Source organism: Mandrillus leucophaeus, unplaced genomic scaffold (genome assembly GCF_000951045.1).
Source record: "Mandrillus leucophaeus isolate KB7577 unplaced genomic scaffold, Mleu.le_1.0 Scaffold216, whole genome shotgun sequence".
NCBI lineage: Eukaryota > Metazoa > Chordata > Mammalia > Primates > Cercopithecidae > Mandrillus > Mandrillus leucophaeus.
In genome coordinates, this window is record NW_012102210.1 from 3,880,156 (window position 1) to 3,899,677 (window position 19,522).

The following is a 19,522-nucleotide window of genomic DNA, read 5'->3' on the forward strand; positions in this document are numbered from 1 at the left end:
AAACTACGCTCCAGGGATGAAGTGAGGCAGGTCTAGACCAGGCAGAGAGAGGCACCCTGTCCTCAGGAGCCAGGTGAAGGCTGCTGTTAAATAGCTTTAATGGTTGATGTGGGAGTCACAAGGGAGGTATGTTTCCTCCAAGGGTTCTTCAGTGCCATCCTCAAAGCTGGTTAGTGCAGGGAGGTAGGGCAGAGTTGGTTCCAGTTTTCTTCCAGGAAGGGTTTAGGGAGGTCCCAGCCAGCCCCAGGAATGAGTCCCTCAGTACCATGGCAACCACAATTTAAGAGGGGCTTCTGCCCACCCCTGCAGCCTACCCCAGGTCCAGCAGAGGAACAGGAGGCCAGACTGGCCAGCTTGCTATAGACAGTGCCGTATCCAGAGCCCGACTGTGCATGGGTCATTTTCTCTTCTGGGCAGATCCTATGCCAGCACCTTTCTCTCTCACACTGGTGACTGGAGCCAAGTGCGAGGTTGGCCTTTACTGCAGAGGCCTCTGGTCCGTGGGGATCGCTGAGGTGGGAGGGGGGCAACCGAGCGAGCCCTCGGGGAGTGGTCTGGGGGTACAGCATCCAGGGAAAAGGTTCGGGGTCTCCCCCAGGGCAGGGGGTGGGTCCAGGCTGGGGCTGGGGCCACTGAGGCAGGCAAGCAGGGGTTAGGCAGGGCAGGCTGGTCTGTAAACATTGCCAGCCAGGGTGGGGGTGTTTCCAGCCTTGCGCCCTCCCGCTGGGTCAGGATGTCTGTCACCGCTGCGATGTCATCCAGCGGCTCAATAGCTGTGGCACCAGGAAGGGATTGGGGGAGGGGTGGGCTAGTCAGAGCTCAGGCCCCAAGCCTACCCAGCCCTATCACCTGTTACTGTAATAGGAGGAAAGCAAAGCCCGGATCTCAGCCGAGATTGCGTTATCCTGCAGGAGCAGCCCCTCACCTAGGCCCCCTGGGGCTATAGGCTCTGATAAAACTGTGGGATGAGGGGCACAAGGTAGATGGGGATGGGAAGGGGACGGGTGGGGAGCAGAGGTGGGTGAAGAAACCAAGAAACAGGAGAAAATGAAAGCGGTGCCAGGCAAGTGAGGGGTCAGAGGAAGAGACAGGAATCCACATGCAGAAAGGGAAACAGAAAACAAGAAATTAGGAAAGAAATCAATGAAATGATCCTGGCTTATTGGGGTTTTGTTTTGAAATTTGATGGAGGTGGTTCTAAGAAGAGTTGGAGAAGAGAAAAGAACACACAGGATTGGGTGAGAATTGGGTCCCCAGAGATCTGGTGTAGCCCAGAGTGTGTTTTCTCTGTTTCCATTATCTGGTTTCTCTTGAAGTCCCCAACCCTACTTCCCATTAGCTTCCTGGAGTGCACATTCCTCTCACTTACCCATCTCATGGTACAAGGACCCCTGCTTTGCCAGTGCTTGGGGTGGTTTCCGGGAAGCAGGAGTTTCAATTTTCATGATTTCATCACAACACTGCTTCCACTGGCCTGGAGGAAGAGCGCTGATTAGAAGAGAAGGCCAGGCTGCCCTTTATCCTGCTACATTCCCTTCCACACAATCTTGAAACAGAGACCTTTAGGAAAAATGACAAAACTCCAGTCCTTCCCAGAGGTTCAACCCAGCCCCCTTCTCTCTTACTCATGTCAAAGAAAAGCTGCCACAGAGCCTCCATCCAGCTCTGCAGGGCTTCCCGACTTTCTGTCTGAAGGGTGTGTGTCACCTCATCATCCCCATACTGGTTACTGATGCTTAGCGTGAAGGGCCGTCCTAGAGCCTGGTCCAGCTCCCCTGCCCGGACTCGAGTCTCCTGCAGGAGAAAGAAGAGGTCTACCTTGGTCACAGAAGTTGGCAGTGACAATCAGGCAGCCTTGATCACCCCTGCCTTAGAAGAATGAGCTTGCGGGGCTTTTCCTGAGCCCTCCCATTTGCCTCCTACTGACCAGAGTAGGAAGGAATGGCAAAAAAGGGCTGGAGATGAGACAGCCAGTCCTGAGTCAGGGGAGGAAGAGCAGCTTGAGACAGGGAAAGATGGATTGAGCAAGGCAGGGAAGACACAGAGGTAGGCAAGGATGCTCCAGCCAGAGGTCCCTCAGAATTGCCAAAAAGTAGGCAGGAAAGCCAATAAAAGGGATGGGGAGCAAAGAAGGGCAATTGGACCTGGAGAGAAATGGGAAGTGGTAAAATAGATACAAATTGGAATCTGAGGGAGAAGAGGGAGAGAGGATGAAAAGCCCTGAACTGGCAGGCGGGAAAACCCTCTCTGAGACTTGGCAGGGACTGAGGATGGCAAATGAATGGGACAGTCCTCTCCCAGTGATGCTGTGGTGGGGAGAATACGGGCCCCAGAAGCTGGATGTGGCACTGTCAGGAGCAGGAGGCCTGCTTCTATCTCTCTGAGGTACGTGCCCACCCTCCTGGGGCCTGAAGGAGAGGCTCCTGGGCCTGTGCCTTTGGTGGCCTTACCACAAGGGACCCATCACCTTGTTGATGGCAATAGTAAGCAGCGGCTCTTCCCCAGTGTCTGCATCCTCAGGTCGCCGGTAACAGAAGAGGTTTGTGCCTTTTAGAACTCCATGCACTTGTGCCCAGTTCTGCATCTCCCCAGCTGACTGCACAAATGACTCAACATTTTCTGGGGAAGTCACACCCCCCAGTATCCCGCTTCTCAGCCCCCCTTTTGTCCACCCTGCTGTCCATTCCTCCCCTCATCTGGTCATATCCCATTTCTTCCACCCAAATCTTGATTTTTCATTAGCTCTTCTATTCCTGGTTATCCAACTCTCCTCTGCCTTCTCCCTGCTCCCTTCCACTCCTCAGGACCCTCTCACCTCACCTGCACCCTGAGGGTACCACTTGCAGTAGGCTGAGTCATGCAGAGAGGCTGAGCTGCCAGACGGCAACACACACTACCATAAAGGGGTAGCCAGGCAGGGTTCTCCTCTGGGGGCGGAGCAAGTGCAGGGTGAGGTAGGGGAATGAGAAGGGGACCATCCCACAGCCCCTCTTCTCACCATCACATGTGTGTGTCCCCCATGCACATACATGCTTACCATGACTGGCAAGGGTGAGGTCATGTGTGCGGAATCCATCTTGCACTGCTGCCAGGGTGAGTGTGGTGTGAGCCAAGAGGTGGTAACGAGGACCACTAAGGGAGATAGGAGAGAGCATCAGCCGAGAGAGGGGCGTGTTGGCCAGCAGGAACTCTAAGGGCTGAGCAGATCTGCCCCATTGTTCAGGCTGCCCCACAGAAAACTCGCTTGTCTCCCCAGAGGGTTAGGAATGAACATTTACTGAGCTCCAGCGAAGTGTCAGGACCTATGCTTTATATGTTTTATCCCACTGTATTCCTATGACAGTCCTGTGAGGTTGGTGGCATTCTTCAACTAGATGAGGCAACTTGAGGCTTAGAGAGGTTAAGAAACTTGCCCATAGTTTGTAACTGGAAAGTGGGGGAGTTTGAATTTGAACCCATATCTGTGTCCAAAATCAGTATTCTGTTGACTACCCAAAGGTTCTCAAACTGCTTCTCAGAGTCTCAGTGGTCCCATGAGGTGTCTCCAGGTGCATGTAGATACCACCACAGGTCCAGGGTACTCTGCTCCAACCAAGAAGCTCTGCTCTATCCACATAAAATGTATTTGCTAGGCTGAGTGCTGTGGCTCATGCCTGTAATCCTACCACTTTGGGAGGCCGAGGCGGGAGGATCACTTCAGCCCAGGAGTTCGAGACCCCGTCTCTAAAAATAAAATGTATTTGCTGCTACTAAAAAGTTAAGACCCCAAGGCCTAAGTCTCCCTGCCTTCCTACTGGTATTCTGGACTGGCTTCAGCCCAGCTGTGGGGCGTGGGCTGGAATGCCTCCCAGCTACGTGGCCACTGCTCATTCATGTCTGTCTGCACATCCTGGCAGCAATGCAAAATGGGTTCTGCACACTCAACACAGTTCAAAGGTCACCTGTGGGCCGAATATAGGCAGCTGAGGGTAGTGGCAGTGTGCAAGGCCTTACCCAACAGCTGGGGTGGGAAGCAAGATGGGACTGCTCCCTGAACCCCCAGCACTGTCCAGCGATGCCCGGACACGCCTCCCTGAGGAGCGGCCCAGGGAGCTGCTGAGTTTGGTGGCAAGCCTCTTGGGGGCACCAGTCAGGGCCCCCTCTTCTTCCACACAGGCCCCATACAGCTCTAACCGAAGTTCAAAGTCTGGCCCCGCCTCAGCGCTGGTGGGAGGAAGGAGGGTGATCACAGGAAAGTCCAGGGAGGCAGAGGGTGGGGGATGTGGGTGGGGCAAGTGCAGGACAGCTCCACAGGGAAGGCCAGGTGCCCCCCACCCACAGCTTCCTCCCCTGGAACTTGCTCATCTAGAACTGGAGCAGAGTGGAGGAAGGGAGCCACAGTTTGAGGTACTCACAAGAGCACATTGCTCTGAAAGGAGATGTCTGTAAGGGTCCTGTCCACCAGGATCATCTCTGTGTCCTGGATGTGTTCCCCCAGCTGCAGTAGCAGGAACACAGCCCAGCGGTGCAAGTCTAGGGACAAAGAGGGCAAAACTCAAAAAACACGTCCCACAAGAGCCTCCTACTTCAGGGTCATTCCCCTGAATCTGTCCCAGGGTGTGTGGAACTCACCACCTTTGTTCTTGAAATATTCTGTGTCCTTCCACATGAGTGGAATCCGGAGGTCTAAGGGGCAGAGGGGTAGGAACAGATGTTGAGATGGGGCAAAAGGCCGTGTGCTTGGGCAAGGGGTGCCAGCAGCTGGGGTAGCTGTGCTTCTTACCGGAGATGCAGACCCGGCCGCGGCAGGGGGAGCGCTCAGCGGGCGGGCCACTGTCAGAAGGCCTGTGGATAAATCACAATGTCCTGGCCTGGCCTCTAGCCACTATTCCCCCTTGCTCTGGTCCCAAGGACTCTAGGATCCCCCTGGTCCCAGGGCTTCAGCCACCAGGTCTCCAGCCAGGCTGACAGGCAGGGCTGAGGGACTATAAAGGGAAAGTTGTCCATTGAACCCAGCAGTTTGCCAGGCTTGGGGACACCAGGCACACTCAAGCCACGTTAACTCACACATAAGGCACAAGCTCAGGGCTCCTCTCTCCAAGCACCCTCCCTGACCACCTCTCCAGACCCCTGCCAAGGACAGGTGTGGCCTTGAGGGGACAGGTGCCCACAGAGAGACTTTATTTCCAGGGCTCTCCATTAAACCCCTGCCTTAGAGGCATTTCCAGGCTTTTTTTTTTTTTCTTTCTGTTTTTTTTTTTTTTTTTAACAATAGGAAGGCTGCTTATTTCCCACTATCCCATCACTGCTTTGATATAGGAGGGTACTGGGTCAGAAAATAATTTGGCCAACGTTTGTTCAAAGGGAAATCACCAATAGGGAAGAGTTACATTCTATTCACTACAGACCCTTTTCCTTCCCTACCACTCCCCAACTTTGATTTCTCCTTTTTCCTCCTGGCCCTATATGCTATACCCTACTAGTGCCCCAAGTTCTGCAGCCCCCTACCCACCCCACTGCAGGGCCCAACACCCCACCTTCCTTCCCTCCCCGCGCATCAGGACTCACCACATGTGTCTCTTTCCTGAAGCGACTGCCAGTTCATCTGTACTTATCCATAATGCCACTAAAGTAATTACTGACTTAGTAGAGCCTTAAGCTAAATGATGTGGCACTAATGGCAATGTGTTTAACTGCCAGGCACTTGGGGTGTACCTCAAATCACCTGTGTGGGCTGTGTGAGGACTTAGGCAGGACAGAGTCTGTCCATGCTGCTTTTCAGGAGAGGCTGTCCCCCCGCCAGCTTGCCCTTCCTCTAGCTTCATGGGATAGCCATAGAGTGGGTTTTCTGCCTTCTGGTAGCTTCATGGGTGAGCTCCTGGCAACCTCCCCTTGTGTCAGCCTTCATGGGTGGAATGAGCACCACGCCTGTGAGGGGCTGGGACTAATTCCCCAAGCAGCCTCAGTGGAGTAAGTAGGCCACTTTCCTAAAAACCAGTTCTCCAAATGACCACTTTATCCAAATTGGCATATTCTTAGAATAATTTGCCAAATATTTTCCCCACTATTTTGGTTTTATCATGGCATCACTTAAGTCATTATAGACTTGTCAGATCAATAGTCTAATGTCAGTGTTGCTTACATTTTACGTCCAGAAGCTGCGCCCTTTTAGAATGCACAGTGTAATTCGTTTGAATGGGTAGGCTTTCCTTAAGTGGTTTCTTATTTCCTTTCCCACTCCCTGCCTCTGATGGTGAACCCCGGATAACAAACTATTGTCGGTATGTGGTAAATTGGCCATTTTGTGAACCAGCATTGAGGAAATTAATTTTCCAAAAGCCAGGTAGCCAGTCTTACTGGATCACAGACAGGGCTTAGCAAATTAGTGCTTTTGCATTACTTGCTACTCTTCAGATCAGCTACCTTTCACTAGACACACTGACTTTCCTAAGTCCTGCCCTGCCTACTCACAAATGCGCCTCTGGGCAACACATAATGGTGGTAAAACACCAAGGTCTCTCCCAGGTCCCTGATAAGACTTCATGGGGAAGTCATCTTTAAGGTGGTCCACATGCCACACATGCACACACTGCACCGTCACCACCCAGAAGGCCTCCTGCCTCCATCAAGGCCTCGCCTCCCCCTTGCTCACCGCCGGCCTGTCTTCCCCAGCACCTGCGCCTCCTTGCGCCGCTGCAACTCGCCCATGTAGCTGAGGATGCGGCTGTTGCACACTAGCAGGCTCTTGGTGGCCTCCAGAGCCTGCTCTCGCTGGGAGCAGGCTGCCAGCAGCTTACAGGCCCCTTCCCTCATCCGGATCTCATGGTCTAGCTTCCTCTGCAACTCTGTGTCCTAGCCAGGGTTGGGGGAAGGGTGAGAAGGAAATGTCAGTCAGAGGACAGGCTAAAGCACTCCCCAGTCCCCAAGTGGGCTGTGGCCAGTAAAACTGACAAGAAACTAATGTTTTAGGCAGTTCAAGAGCAGGCATTGGGTGTCAATCTCAGCTGCCCACGAATATCCAGAGAAGCTTTGTAGCCAGGTGCAGTGGTGTGTGAGGGAGGCTGAGGCAGGAGGATCCCTTGAGCCTAGGAGATCAAAGGCCAGCCTGAGCAACATAGTGAGACCCCACCTCTAAAAATATATATATAACAAATAAGAAAAATAGAGATGCCCTCATGCATTTGATGGTTGGAAGTATAAATTCCTTCAGCCTCTTTTGAGTGCAATTTGGAAAAAAATCTATGAAAACTACAAATTCATATATCCTCTAATCCAGCTATCCAATATCTAGGAGTTTATCTTACACATATAGTTTCACATATAACTAGGTAAAGCCATACATACAAAAATATTCATTGCAGCATTGTTTTAAAAATCAAAATTAAGGCCGGGCGCGGTGGCTCAAGCCTGTAATCCCAGCACTTTGGGAGGCTGAGACGGGCGGATCACGAGGTCAGGAGATCGAGACCATCCTGTCTAACACGGTGAAACCCCGTCTCTACTAAAAAAAATACAAAAAACTAGCCGGACAAGGTGGCGGGCGCCTGTAGTCCCAGCTACTCGGGAGGCTGAGGCAGGAGAATGGCATAAACCTGGGAGGCGGAGCTTGTAGTGAGCCGAGATCCGGCCACTGCACTCCAGCCTGGGCGACAGAGCGAGACTCCGTCTCAAAAAAAAAAAAAAAAATCAAAATTAAAACCCCCTCAGTAGGACATTGGTTAAGTAAGTAACAGCACATCTGTACCCTGTAGTATTGCAGACATTAAAGAGGTATGCATTTGTATACAGATATGAAACAATCTCCAAAATAAATTATGTGAGGAAAGAATGGTAGTATTACACATACATGTATGATATATATGTGTATGCATGCATATATATACATATATATAGATATGCATATTTATGCATAAAATATTAGTGATTGTAGGCCTGGGAGCCAGGAATGGAAAACATTTATGATACTTTTTTTTTTTTGAGACTGAGTCTCACTCTGTCACCCAGGCTGGAGTGCAGTGGCGCGATCTCAACTCACTGCAACTTCCGCCTTCCAGGTTCAAGTGACTCTTGTGCCTCAGCCTCCTGAATAGCTGAGATTACAGGCATGCACCACCATGCCCAACTAAGTTTCGTATTTTATTTTTTGAGACTGAGTCTCACTCTGTTGCCCAGGCTGGAGTGCAGTGGCATGATCTCGGCTCACTGAAACCTCCACCTCCCAGATTCAAGCAATTCTCCTGCCTCAGCCTCCGGAGTAGCTGGGATTACAGGTGTAAGCCATCACACCCAGATAATTTTTATATTTTTAGTAGAGACGGGGTTTCACCATGTTGGCCAGGCTGGTCTCGAAATCCTGACCTCAGGTGATCTACCCGCCTCAGCCTCCCAAAGTGCTGGGATTATAGGCATGAGACACCACGCCCGGCCGAACTTTTGTATTCTTAGTAAAGATGGGGTTTCGCCATGTTGGCCAGCCTACTCTCGAACTCCTGGCCTCAAGTGATCCTCCCGCCTCGGCCTCCCAGAGTGCTGGGATTGCAGGCTTGAGTCACCGTACCCAGCCTAATGATACTTTATATATACTCTTTGTACTACTGGAAATTGTATTTCCTTTAAAAAATATTAGATCTTTGGAGTTTAAAAAAAAAATGACCAGGCCCTACCTAAGATTTGCAGAATAAGAATCTCTAGGAGTAGGGCATATGTACTTTTGGAAAAGTCCCCAAGTGATTCTGAGGTACAGCCAGGTTGAGAACCACCAACTTATGGGAATGGATAGAAGGAAAGGCAAATGAGAGTTATCCCTCAGACTCAAGTGATGCTGGGGACATCTAGTTGGCAAGGGATCAGTGGACAAGGAGCATACCACCTACAGTGTTCATTGATGCTGCACAGAACCCTATACACCCCAAATTAGAAGACTAGAAGACCCAACACCTACTGGCCCTCTGAGCTTGGGAGATAAGGTCAGAGGCAAGGAATGGGGATGGGAAGGTAGGTGGTCCAGGAGTGAGAGACTGTGGATAAGGGCCAGCTGAGAGGCACTGGGAGAGACACCAGGATTCTCAGGAACATTCATTTAGAAAGGAGCCCTTCCTGCTTCTTAAAAAGCAATGGGCAATTAGCTCAACCTCCTTAAGCCTCAGTTTCCCCATCTGTAAAGCAGGAATGGAAATAGTCCCTAGATCCTAGGGCTGTGAGAATTCTGTGAGGCAGGAACTTAAAGCACTTAGCACAGTGCCCAGCATGCGGCATACATTAATGGCAGGGATGCTTATTTTCATGATGCTATACTTTGGCGGTAGCAGCATTTACTCACTGGAGCATTCCTGTGCTCTGCAAGGCTGTACATTTAAAATCCAGCTGGGAGATGAGAGATGACAACTTTAATGGCTGCTCCATAAGTGCCATGTCATGGCACAATCATGCTCACAAGAAACAGACTCTGTTTGCTTCTGGCTGAGGTGATCAAGGAAAGCTTCAGAGAGGAGTTGGAAGACTAACTCCATCACAGTGTACAGATTGGTTCAGGAGACAAGTCGAGCCACCCATTTGAAACAGGGGAACTAATGTGACCACCCCAAACCTGTCTTTTTCCTCATACCAGCTCTCCTCCATACCCTGTGCCCTTGTATCTGTCCCTAGTGGCTCCAGCCTTCAAGTCTCTCAGACCTGAACACCCTAATTTCCCTCTTCTAAAACCCTTGTCCCGCCTGCCTACAGATGCTTCCTTGGCTATTTTCTGGGCCACCGTGCTAGGCCGGACTTTTATCACCTTCCCCCATCACCATCCACCTGTTTTCCTTCTGTAATAAGCCAACCCTTTCCCAAAGTCCCTCCACCAAGAAGCCCTTTCAGACTACATAGGTCCTCCCAGTCTAGTTTTGTCTGCACCAGGGTTCTACACTGCCTGCCAACCCCCACCCTAGTCTGCACCCAGCTTCAGCCACAAACATCCCAAATGGGTGAGCCCGGCAGGAAGGGGACACAGAGGTGTCCTCAACCCCCATCTTGGCTAGTCTCATTCCAGTCCCAGCACTCACGGATCCTTCCCCAGCCCTGTCCATTGCGAGAGGCGCGCACAGGCGCGCGAAGTCCAGAGAGCTGCACTGGCCTGGGGAGCCGGCGGGGCCCGAGGGCCGCGGGAAATCGGAGGAGCCAGGGCGCCGGCGTAGCTGCACCGCCTCCAGCCACAGCGATCAGGGCGCCGGTGACATCAGCTCCCAATTGCCGCGAGAGCAACTGAAGGGTACCAGGGCGTTGGAGGTCCCTCCGGGCACCTGGTTGGGCTTGGCTCAAGGCGGTGCTTCCACCGAGACTCCGTCGCGGCAGGAAGGGACCTCCGGGAGTGCGCCCCACCGCCCTGGAAAAGCTCCTGGCCTTCACGACGTGCTCCAGCTCCGGGAGGCCCCTCCCGCGTAGCGTTTGCCCTCCAAGTTGACCCCTTGCCTGAGAGTATGGAGGGCGGATAGTGTATACATTAGGAGAGCTGGGGCCCTAGGGAGGTCGCTGGGCCTAGCATGGATGAGCGGGACCACAAGCCCAGACACCTCCTCTATTTCCTTACTGCTCTCCAGCCCCAAATCCACTCTCCCAAGGCCCAAGGCCGGGAGCGCCCTAGGAAACTGGCTCCCACCTTTTCACGCAGAGGAACTGGGAATCCTGGCTCAGGATCTGGACCCTTGTGCTTCTAGCATTTCCCCACCCCAGGGATAGTTCTTTGTTGCCCCCTCCCCACCCAAACGCACCCTCTCCCCAAGTGGGCATCATTTCCCCCAGGCTCCCCTGGGAAAGAGCCCAGAGCTGGGTGTCAGCTGGACCTGGGTCAGATCCCAAGGGGCTAGAGAATGAGTCATGTGCCCCACACACATTAGGCCCCCTGCTGCTATCCCTTCCACCCCTCCCACTCTCTTCTGTCTCTGACTTCCTGCTCTGCTTCTCACCACCCTCTGTTTCCTTCAGAATTTCCACCAGGGCTAAGTACAAATCCTGGCTTAGGGACTTGACAAGCCCAGAGAATTTGACCCCTGGAGCCTGAGTTTGTAAAATGGGGAGTATTCCACCTCCTTCGTAGCACTGTTTGAGAATTATATGGGAAAGTCTCATCTCTGCCCGGGCCTAGCACATGTTTTAAAACAAGCTCCCTTTACTTGCAGCTTGAGTCACTTCCTCCAGAAAGTCTTCTGGGATTTACTCTTCCATGACTCTCTCTCTTAACATTCCCTGAAACATCAATGGGTCTCTCTTTTGAGGACCTGCTGAACTTGGTTGAGAAAGAACACAGCACCCTCAGCCACTCTCCTAAAGGAGAGTGACCAAAGTGAAACTAAGCCTCTCCTCTGCCCCAGAACTTGAACAGGCCTCCCACAGAGAAAAATTACATTTTTTGGAGGAGGGCAGGATGCAGAATTTAAATATTTACATACCTAGACCAGCTCTGTCCAATAAAACCTTCTGCGGTGATGGAAATGTTCAGTAGCCATCTAGCACTTGAAATATGGCTACAGCAACTGTAACTGACATGGACACTGCAGAGGACTATGAATGGCAAATAGGTTTTATCTCATGCACTGATGGAGGATAATTAGGTAGAGTCCCAACGAGTTCACTGGACACCTTTCTACAAATTAGGAAAAGTTGACCCTCTCCAGGCAAAAAAAATAGATAAAGGTGCTCCCTCCTGATGCAGTTGAAACCAGACCAGGACTCTCACCTCTGGCTGGCACCTGTGTGAAGGACAGACACAACCGGCACAGTTTATGCCAAGATGGTCCTGAGAAATATTCTGAGGCCGGGTCTGGGCTCATTGATAAAGAGTGCCAAAATTGACCAGTAACATCTACTATGATCCAGGGAGTAGGGGCAGGGCTTGAGCAGGGCAGCACATCCTGATCTAGACTCTTTGCAGTCCTGCCTCTGACCTCTCAGCAGCAGCCCCTGCCTGGTCCAGGCAGTCACTTCCACAGCTTCCTCCATCTTCCCCACCTCCATAAACAGCCACACCACCCAGTTGCTTAGCCACATACCTGGGAATCATCCTGGAGTTCTCTTTCTTTGCCTTAACTCCCCCCCCCCATTCAATCCATCAGCAAATCCTGTCAGACCTACCACTACCATTTTAAATCTACTCCCTTTCTCCACCATGAGCATTTTAATTCACACCACGAGGTTTACTACCCTATTACTGAAACAGCCTCCCACCTGGACATTTGCGACCTCTCTTGCCAACCCTCCATGCCCAACCCTACCATCAACTTCCCACCAGCCTATTCTCCATAGCAGCCATCATTTAAAAACATGACTCATGGGTCATTCCCTTGCTTAAAACCCTTCCATGGCCCAACATCACACTTAAGGTGAAATCCAGGTGCTTTATCATGGTCTTCAAGGCCCTGCATGATCTGGCCCCTGCCCATCAGCTCCACCCCAACTACTATATTCCAGCCACACTGGCTCTCTTTCCCACAAATATATTACCCTCATCCTCATCTCAGGGCCTTTGCCCTTCCTCCAATCTTCACGTATCTCCAAATCCTCCTGAGCTTAGCTCAAAGATCTCCCAACAGAGGCCTCCCCTGACCTCACATCTAACATTGCCTACCTCATCTGATTTTCATTACATCCCCATTTTCATCATAATTTCTATACGTGATATTATTTATGTGTTTGTATGTATATTTCTGTTCTCCCACTACAATGGAACTTTCTTGTCTTGTTCACTGAGGTATCTTATGGTCTAGAAAGGAGCTTGGCACATAGTACATGTTCTATACATGTGTTTAAGAATACATAGGTAGGCCGGGCGCGGTGGCTCAAGCCTGTAATCCCAGCACTTTGGGAGGCCGAGACGGGCGGATCACAAGGTCAGGAGATCGAGACCATCCTGGCTAATCCGGTGAAACCCCGTCTCTACTAAAAAAATACAAAAAACTAGCCGGGCGAGGTGGCGGGCGCCTGTAGTCCCAGCTACTCCGGAGGCTGAGGCAGGAGAATGGCGTGAACCCGGGAGGCGGAGCTTGCAGTGAGCTGAGTTCCAGCCACTGCACTCCAGCCTGGGCGACAGAGTGAGACTCCGTCTCAAAAAAAAAAAAAAAAAAAAAGAATACATAGGGCAAGGTGCAGTGGCTCACACCTGTAATCTCGACATTTTGGGAGGTCGAGGTAGGGAGATCGCTTGAGCCAGGACCAGCCTGGGCAATATAGTGAGACCTCGTCTCTATAAATAATTGAAAAAAATAAATACATGAATAAACAGCACCTTGCCATCTCAAGGGCCAGCAGAATCCTTACTCATAGCCCAGAGTCCTTCTCTTCTCTAGTAAAGCTACATCCTTTCTGCAAACCTCGCTCACACTGAACTCCTCTCTTCTTCCCATACCTAAAAGGAACCCTTGTCCCCAGAACAGACATCTACACTCACCCACAGAGCTTCCTGAAATAGGTGTAAAAACCCTGCTGCAAACATAAGACTACGATGGGCAGAACTGAGCCTGGGTCCACACACTGCACCCAACACAAGGCATAGGGAACCACCTGTCCCTCTCCCCACTTTAAGCAGGCCTGGCTCTCCCCACCATGCTCTAGCAGGAATGTGCAGGGCAGACATTGGGGCTGGGATGCAAGTGAAGAAAGTGTATACTCCAAGGGTCGGGGGATTACCTCCAGGCTGAGTGCCATCTGCCGAATGTAGAGCATATTCAGGTCCTCCAGGATGTGCAATCTGTCCTGCATCTCTGTGCCCCCCGGTGCCCTTTCCTTTGTCAGCCCCTCCAGAGGGGGGACAGACAGGTACCACACTGTCCCACAGTTCCTCCTCCCACTGTTCCCTCAGTCTTTAAAGAGGTGGCCAGCTCTTGGGCAGAGGTCAGAGGCTGCCCTTATCCCTCTGCACTCCTGTTAAACCTCTCTGGCTGCTGTGACAAATTTTCCTTGCCCACTGCTGCTCCGGGGCCCTGCTGTGAGCCAGGCAGGGAAAAAAAGGAAAGCGAAGTGAGGATGAGTGGGGTCCCAGGAGGAAAGGCCAGCTGCAGAGGGGGCTCTAGGCACAGAGTGTCCAGTCTCGCTTTGGTGGCAGCTGTTCTCCCAGCTGTGGAAGAAAAAGGCCCTTTCATTCCGACTCTGGCCGCTCCCCAGCCCCCGCCCACATCCCTGGCCTGGTGGACAGAGAATCTATGTGTGGAGAGGGCAGTGAGGGGCAGGCACAACTGGAAGGGGGCAGGGAAACGACGCCTCATGCAGGTTCTAGAGCCATAGGGCTTGCAGGAGGTTGGAGCTTTCCGAGAGGGGTTCCGGCTTAGTTTGAGAAAGTTAGGAAAAAGAGCCACAGAGGTGAGGACCTCAGGGGAGAGTGAGCCCAGGGAGCCCAGGACAAAGGGGTGAGTTGGTAAAGCAGCCCAGCCCCAGGGCCACCCCTTCCAACTCAGGGCCCCCATCCAGCCCGCTCCACCCTGGACTCACAATTACCTCGCTTTTCCAGAGAAGGGAGGAGAGGGAGGGAGGAAAGCAGGGGTGTGCCTGTCTGCTGCTGTCCCGCTCCCTTCTGCAGGCCCCTTCCCTTCCAGACAGGAAACCAGCCCCGAATCCCAGCCAGCTGCAGCCTAGCGCCCCCGCCTCCACGCCAGGCCCACGGAGTCACACTCCACTCGGCGGCCGCCGGGCTCTGCGGCTCCGCCCCAGCTCCTCCGAGCTGTCCCCGAAGGCCAGGCTAATCCCAGGGGCGGCCCCAGCTCCCAGGCCCCTCCTCCTGGTCCCAGGCCTCGCCCCTTACTGCCCCACGCTGGCCCCACGCGGGTTCCTCGGGCCCAGTCGCTTGGGGGCAAGGGGACCCGACAAAGGCCCCCTCTCCGCAGGCCCACCAGCTTCTGAATCAGAGAAGGCACGGGACACCGGGACAAGGGTGTGAAAGAGCCTTTGTTCTGGGCAGGCTGGAGGGAAAGGGCAGAAGCCAGGCCTGGAATCCCAGCCGGGAGGGCGAGGGGGCGGGAGGAAGGCCCACCTCACTTAACCCTTTCCAGACCCGGAAGGGAAGGCTTGGAACTGGGCTCTCCTTGGGCGAGTTTGAGTCTGACCTTGGGGACAGAAGAGTCTTCGGGATAGCTATTCGCCCTGTTAGTCCCCGCTCAACCACACACCTTCAGCCCCGCCCTAGCCTCTAGGGCTTTACAGGTGGGGCTCCAACCGGTTAACGCGTGGACGGTGGACGGGGGAAACGCTCAGCCTAGGGGCTGGACTCCTCTTAGGCACCAGGAAAGGAGGCGGAAATTTTGCGTGTGGGAAGTAACCCCAAAGAGTTAAAAGCCCTGCAGGGGCATAGAGGAGCCTTTGAATTGGGCTTCCGAGAAGCGAGCCACCCCGGCCTAAAGTCCGGATTGATGACAGGCTGGCCCAGATGGCTGCGACAGGTTGTGGGATGCGGCTGGCGGCAGGGGAACAAGCGGGAGCCCAGGCCAAGAGTCCGAGCGTTTGGGGCCCGCCTAGTTGCCCACTGCCCTTGGCCTGGGGATACCCAGGACATTTTGGGGTCCAGGCACATTTTGGGAGTCGAGCTGGGGCCCTACAAATGGAGACCAACCTGGCTTTTTCCAGGCTCAGGCAAATCATCCTAACCAGGCCGGGGAATGGGCAGCACGGATCCAATGAAAATGCAGACCGTCCACACCTTACTTTTCAAGTCAACAACTCCGTCGGGTTTGTACCCAGACAGTGCGTCCCCGTCCCTCGGCGTCCACGCGGGCGAGGGAAGGAGGCCGAGGTGGCTGGGGCTGCCCCCGGGATTCCGCGGAAGGGGAAGGCAGGGACGCGGGTCTCTCACCTCGGGCGGGTCGCTGAAGAGGCTGAGTCGGAAGCGGCCGCGTTTGAACTCCATCTCCAGGGCGGAGCCCCTGGCCACGGTGACCCGGCTCCGGTGGTTTCGGGAGAACATGTTGGCTGCCCTGCGACTTCGCCTGCGCAGTGCGCTCCCCGCGCCGCCCGGCTTAGTCTCCTCTCCGCGGCTTCTGTCTCTCGACGCTCGCCCGCCAGTCCGGCCGGGAATCTCCCGCTGCGGGTCTCCAAACCCCGCCCCCGGAGACGACACCTGGGCCGGGCAGGGCGCGGCAACCTCCTCTTCCACCCCCGCCAAAGGCCCAGCCCGTCCGGCCAGTCCCTGGGCGCCAAGCCGACCTGGCCCGACGGCCCCGGAGCCAGAGGCGCCCTGCACCTCGCGAGCACTGCGGAGACGCGTTCTCCCTGCCCGCGCGGGTCGCGAGCGCTTACCTGGACTTGGGGCGGGCTGAGAAGCCCTGCCCCGCCAGCCGCCCCCGCCTGGCAAGCCTGGCTTCACGGGCGCTGAAAACCCCGTGGCCAAGGGATCGCTGCGTAGCACGTTCCGGCTCTACTCGGGCCCTGGGACCTTGCCCAGTTTCAATCCCGGCAGCCTCTGAAGAGACCATTTCAACATCCCACAGTCCCGAATATTCCTTCTTCGTCCCCCTCTCCACTTAGGCTCCTCTGCGAGGCTATCCGCCCAAGCCTAGTGGCCACAACTGATGAGGCGGTGCTTAAACACGTCGTGAAACCCCAGCTCTGTCACTGACTCACCTTGCAGTCATTGACTTGGTCCAGTCATTGGCCTTTCTGAGCTTCAGTTTTCTCATCTGTTCAGTGGGAATACTGTAATTATCACCTCTCCTCAAGTTGCTATGAGGATTGCCTAGAAGAATGAGGGTAAAATGCCCAGCATAGTGCCTGGCACAAGGCAAGTGCCCCATATTTGCAGCCATAAGGAGCAGCCGGGCACGGTGCAATCCCAGCACTTTGGGAGGCTTAGGAGGGTGGATCACAGGTTCGAGACCAGCCTGACCAACACGGAGAAACCCCGTCTCTACTAAAAATACAAAATTTAGCCGACCGTAGTGGCGCATGCCTGTAATCCCAGCTACTTGAGAGGCTGAGGCAGGAGAATTGCTTGAACCCGGGAAGCAGAGGTTGTGGTGAGCTGAGACTGCGCCACTGCACTCCAGTCTCGGAAACAAAAGCAAAACTACATCTCAAAAAAAAAAAAAACAATGGGCGCAGTGACTCAAGTCTGTAATTCTAGCACTTTGGGAGGCCAAGGAGGACTGATTACTTGAGCTCAGGAGTTGGAGACCAGCCTGGGCAACATGGTGAAATCCTGTCTCAACAAAACACACACACACAGACACACACACAAATTAGCCTGGCCTGGTGGTGGTGCATACCTGTAGTCCCAGCTACTCGGGAGGCTGGGAGGATGGCTTGAGCCCAAAAGCTCAAGTCCAGCCTGGGCAACATAGTGGGACCCCATCTCTTTTTTTTTTTTTTTTTTTTTTGAGATGGAGTCTCGCTCTGTCACCCAGGCTGGAGTGCAATGGCATGATCTCGGCTCACTGCAACCTCTGCCTCCTGGGTTCAATCGATTCTCCTGCCTCAGCCTCCCGAGTAGCTGGGATTACAGGTGTCTGCCACCACGTCTGGCTAATTTTTGTATTTTCAGTAGAGATGGGGTTACACCATGTTGGTAAGGCTGGTCTCCAACTCTTGACCTCAGGTGATACACCTGCCTCGGTCTCCCAAAGTGCTGGGATTTCAGGCATGGCCCATGCCTGGCCAATATTATCTACTTATAGATATAGATATAGATATAGATATAGATATAGATATAGATACAGATATATCAGCTGCTTTGCTGGATGGCTGGACTTACCCAGCTGGACTTATCACTCCCTGCTTCCATAAAAACAGGGTTCCCTTCTTGCCCACTCCAGGGAAAGCCCAGTGGAAGAGAAGGAAATGGTAAAGAATTAGCTTGCTGACCACACATAAAGGGATCTCCTGAAGGTTTCAGAACACAGACAGAACTTGAGAAAGGGTGAGGCTCCTACATAGCAGGCTGGCTGGACCCAGAGACATACCAGTCTTGAGCTCTTAGAGAGTCCAGATTAGAAATTTCTACTACAGCAAATCATTCAAGATTCTTTTGGAAAAGCTGACTGAAAACTACTAAAGCAAAAGGGGAAATGTATTGGCTCCTGGAACTGAGCCAATACAAACAAATGAGCCAGGGGTCAAGCTTTAGATGTGGCTTGACCCACTCATTGAGTGTCAGGAAGATCCAGTCTCTTCCCAACACTTGGCTCTACTTTCCTCCATGTTGGTTTCACTCTCTACAGTGTAACGAAATTGCTGCCCAAAATTCTGGGTCTACATCTTTTCAGGCTTAAATTCATCTGAAAAGAGCATCTGTTTCCTGAGGCTCCTACACATGTCTGGGATTCACTGTGAGACATTTAGGATCATTCATCCACCCCAAACCAATCACTGGAGTCAGAGGGTGGCCAGATATGAACCAATTGCTGTGGCTAAGGAGGTTCTAGGTGCCAGCTGGCCAGGCCTGGGGTCACTTGCCCACTCCTGGAGACTAACCAGAACCCAGTGAACTGGGAGGGAGAAGGTGGGGGAGGGTTGTTTCCCAAAGAATGTTCCAACCACTACCATCAGAAGGTGAGAGAATGGAAAATGAACAGGAAAAACAACGAACATCCCCTACACACAAAATTTTATATGGAGAAGAGAGTTCTTCTGGTCAGTAGGAAAGGCAGATGAAAAGATTTATAAAGTCCATGGCATCTGAGATTAACCACAAAAGATGTGTGAGGGGAATGAAAGGGAAAGATATTGTTCCTTAATTTCTTCAAATATTCATCATCACTCATCTGAACTGTAAGCCTTCCAGGGAGGGGCAGTCTGTCTTGTCCCCAGTGCCTGGCACATAGCAAGTGATCAATTAACATCAGTTGAAGTAAATAAACAAAGGAGAAGCATGCAGATTTGCGAGTCCTTGACTGAGACGTGCCATCCTCTTGGACTAAGACAGTTCATTTCAAATGTTTGCTTTTAAGCAACAGAACCTTTTTTTTTTTTTTAATGAAATCTTACCTGAAATGTGTGAAATCAAATCAGAGCTGCTATGATGGGAATAGGTGCTGGAGCCTCATGCCTTGTCTACCCACAGGTGCTCAGCCACTCCCTGCTCCCCCAGTGAACACAAGCTCTATGGAAGAGTTTGAAAACCCCTGGCCTGGCCGGGTGCAGTGGCTCATGTCTGTAATCCCAGCACTTTGGGAGGCTGAGGCGGGCGGATCGCAAGGTCAGAAGATCAAGACCATCCTGGCTAACACGGTGAAACCCCGTCTCTACTAAAAATACAAAAAATTAGCCGGGCGTGGTGGCAAGCACCTGTAGTCCCAGCTACTCAAGAGGCTGAGGCAGGAGAATGGCATGAACCCGGGAGGCAGAGCTTGCAGTGAGCCGAGATTGCGCCACTGCACTCCAGCCTGGGTGACAGAGCGAGACTCCGTCTCAAGAAAAAAAAAAGAAAAGAAAAAGAAAACCCCTGGCCTGAGACCCAGAAAGGAGGCAGAGGAATGGAGGATCTTCGAGAAGGAGGTTGAGCTCAAATCCTGCCTGAGAGTTTGTACTCAGTGTGGCTGAAGATTTTGGGGAAGGAGGGACATGATCAGGTTTATCTTATATTATATAATAT

General features: G+C 52.7%; 1 protein-coding gene across 3 annotated transcripts; it reads right to left on the bottom strand.

Annotated features, from left to right (window-relative positions):
* Positions 1 to 59: 59 nt before the first annotated feature.
* RTKN (rhotekin) lies at positions 60 to 16,498 on the bottom strand. Of its 3 annotated transcripts, XM_011980718.1 has the most exons (13): positions 14,443 to 14,672; positions 13,639 to 14,065; positions 6,632 to 6,831; positions 4,763 to 4,824; positions 4,612 to 4,665; positions 4,395 to 4,512; positions 3,994 to 4,203; positions 3,038 to 3,132; positions 2,821 to 2,927; positions 2,468 to 2,596; positions 1,626 to 1,794; positions 1,370 to 1,474; positions 60 to 773 (listed from the first exon to the last, which is right to left on the bottom strand). In XM_011980718.1, the coding sequence occupies exons 2-13, from the start codon at positions 13,708 to 13,710 to the stop codon at positions 442 to 444; spliced, it is 1,653 nt and encodes a 550-aa protein (XP_011836108.1). In that variant the 5' UTR covers positions 13,711 to 14,065; positions 14,443 to 14,672; the 3' UTR covers positions 60 to 441. The 3 variants fall into 3 exon arrangements, with proteins under 3 accessions (XP_011836108.1, XP_011836107.1, XP_011836109.1); XM_011980717.1 differs by lacking the exons at positions 13,639 to 14,065; positions 14,443 to 14,672 and adding an exon at positions 15,791 to 16,498; XM_011980719.1 differs by lacking the exon at positions 13,639 to 14,065 and having other exon boundaries at positions 14,443 to 14,720.
* Between the last annotated feature and the right edge of the window lie 3,024 nt (positions 16,499 to 19,522).

Bases quoted from the DNA above. Each gene is read 5' to 3' on its own strand.
- RTKN (XM_011980717.1), bottom strand. From the start codon at position 15,901: ATGTTCTCCCGAAACCACCGGAGCCGGGTCACCGTGGCCAGGGGCTCC. The intron at 2,597-2,820 runs GTGAGGTGAGAG...TCATTTGTGCAG, and splicing joins GTGGTACCCTCAGGGTGCAG to TCAGCTGGGGAGATGCAGAA. The intron at 1,795-2,467 runs GTGATGGGTCCC...TTTCTCCTGCAG, and splicing joins TTACTATTGCCATCAACAAG to GAGACTCGAGTCCGGGCAGG.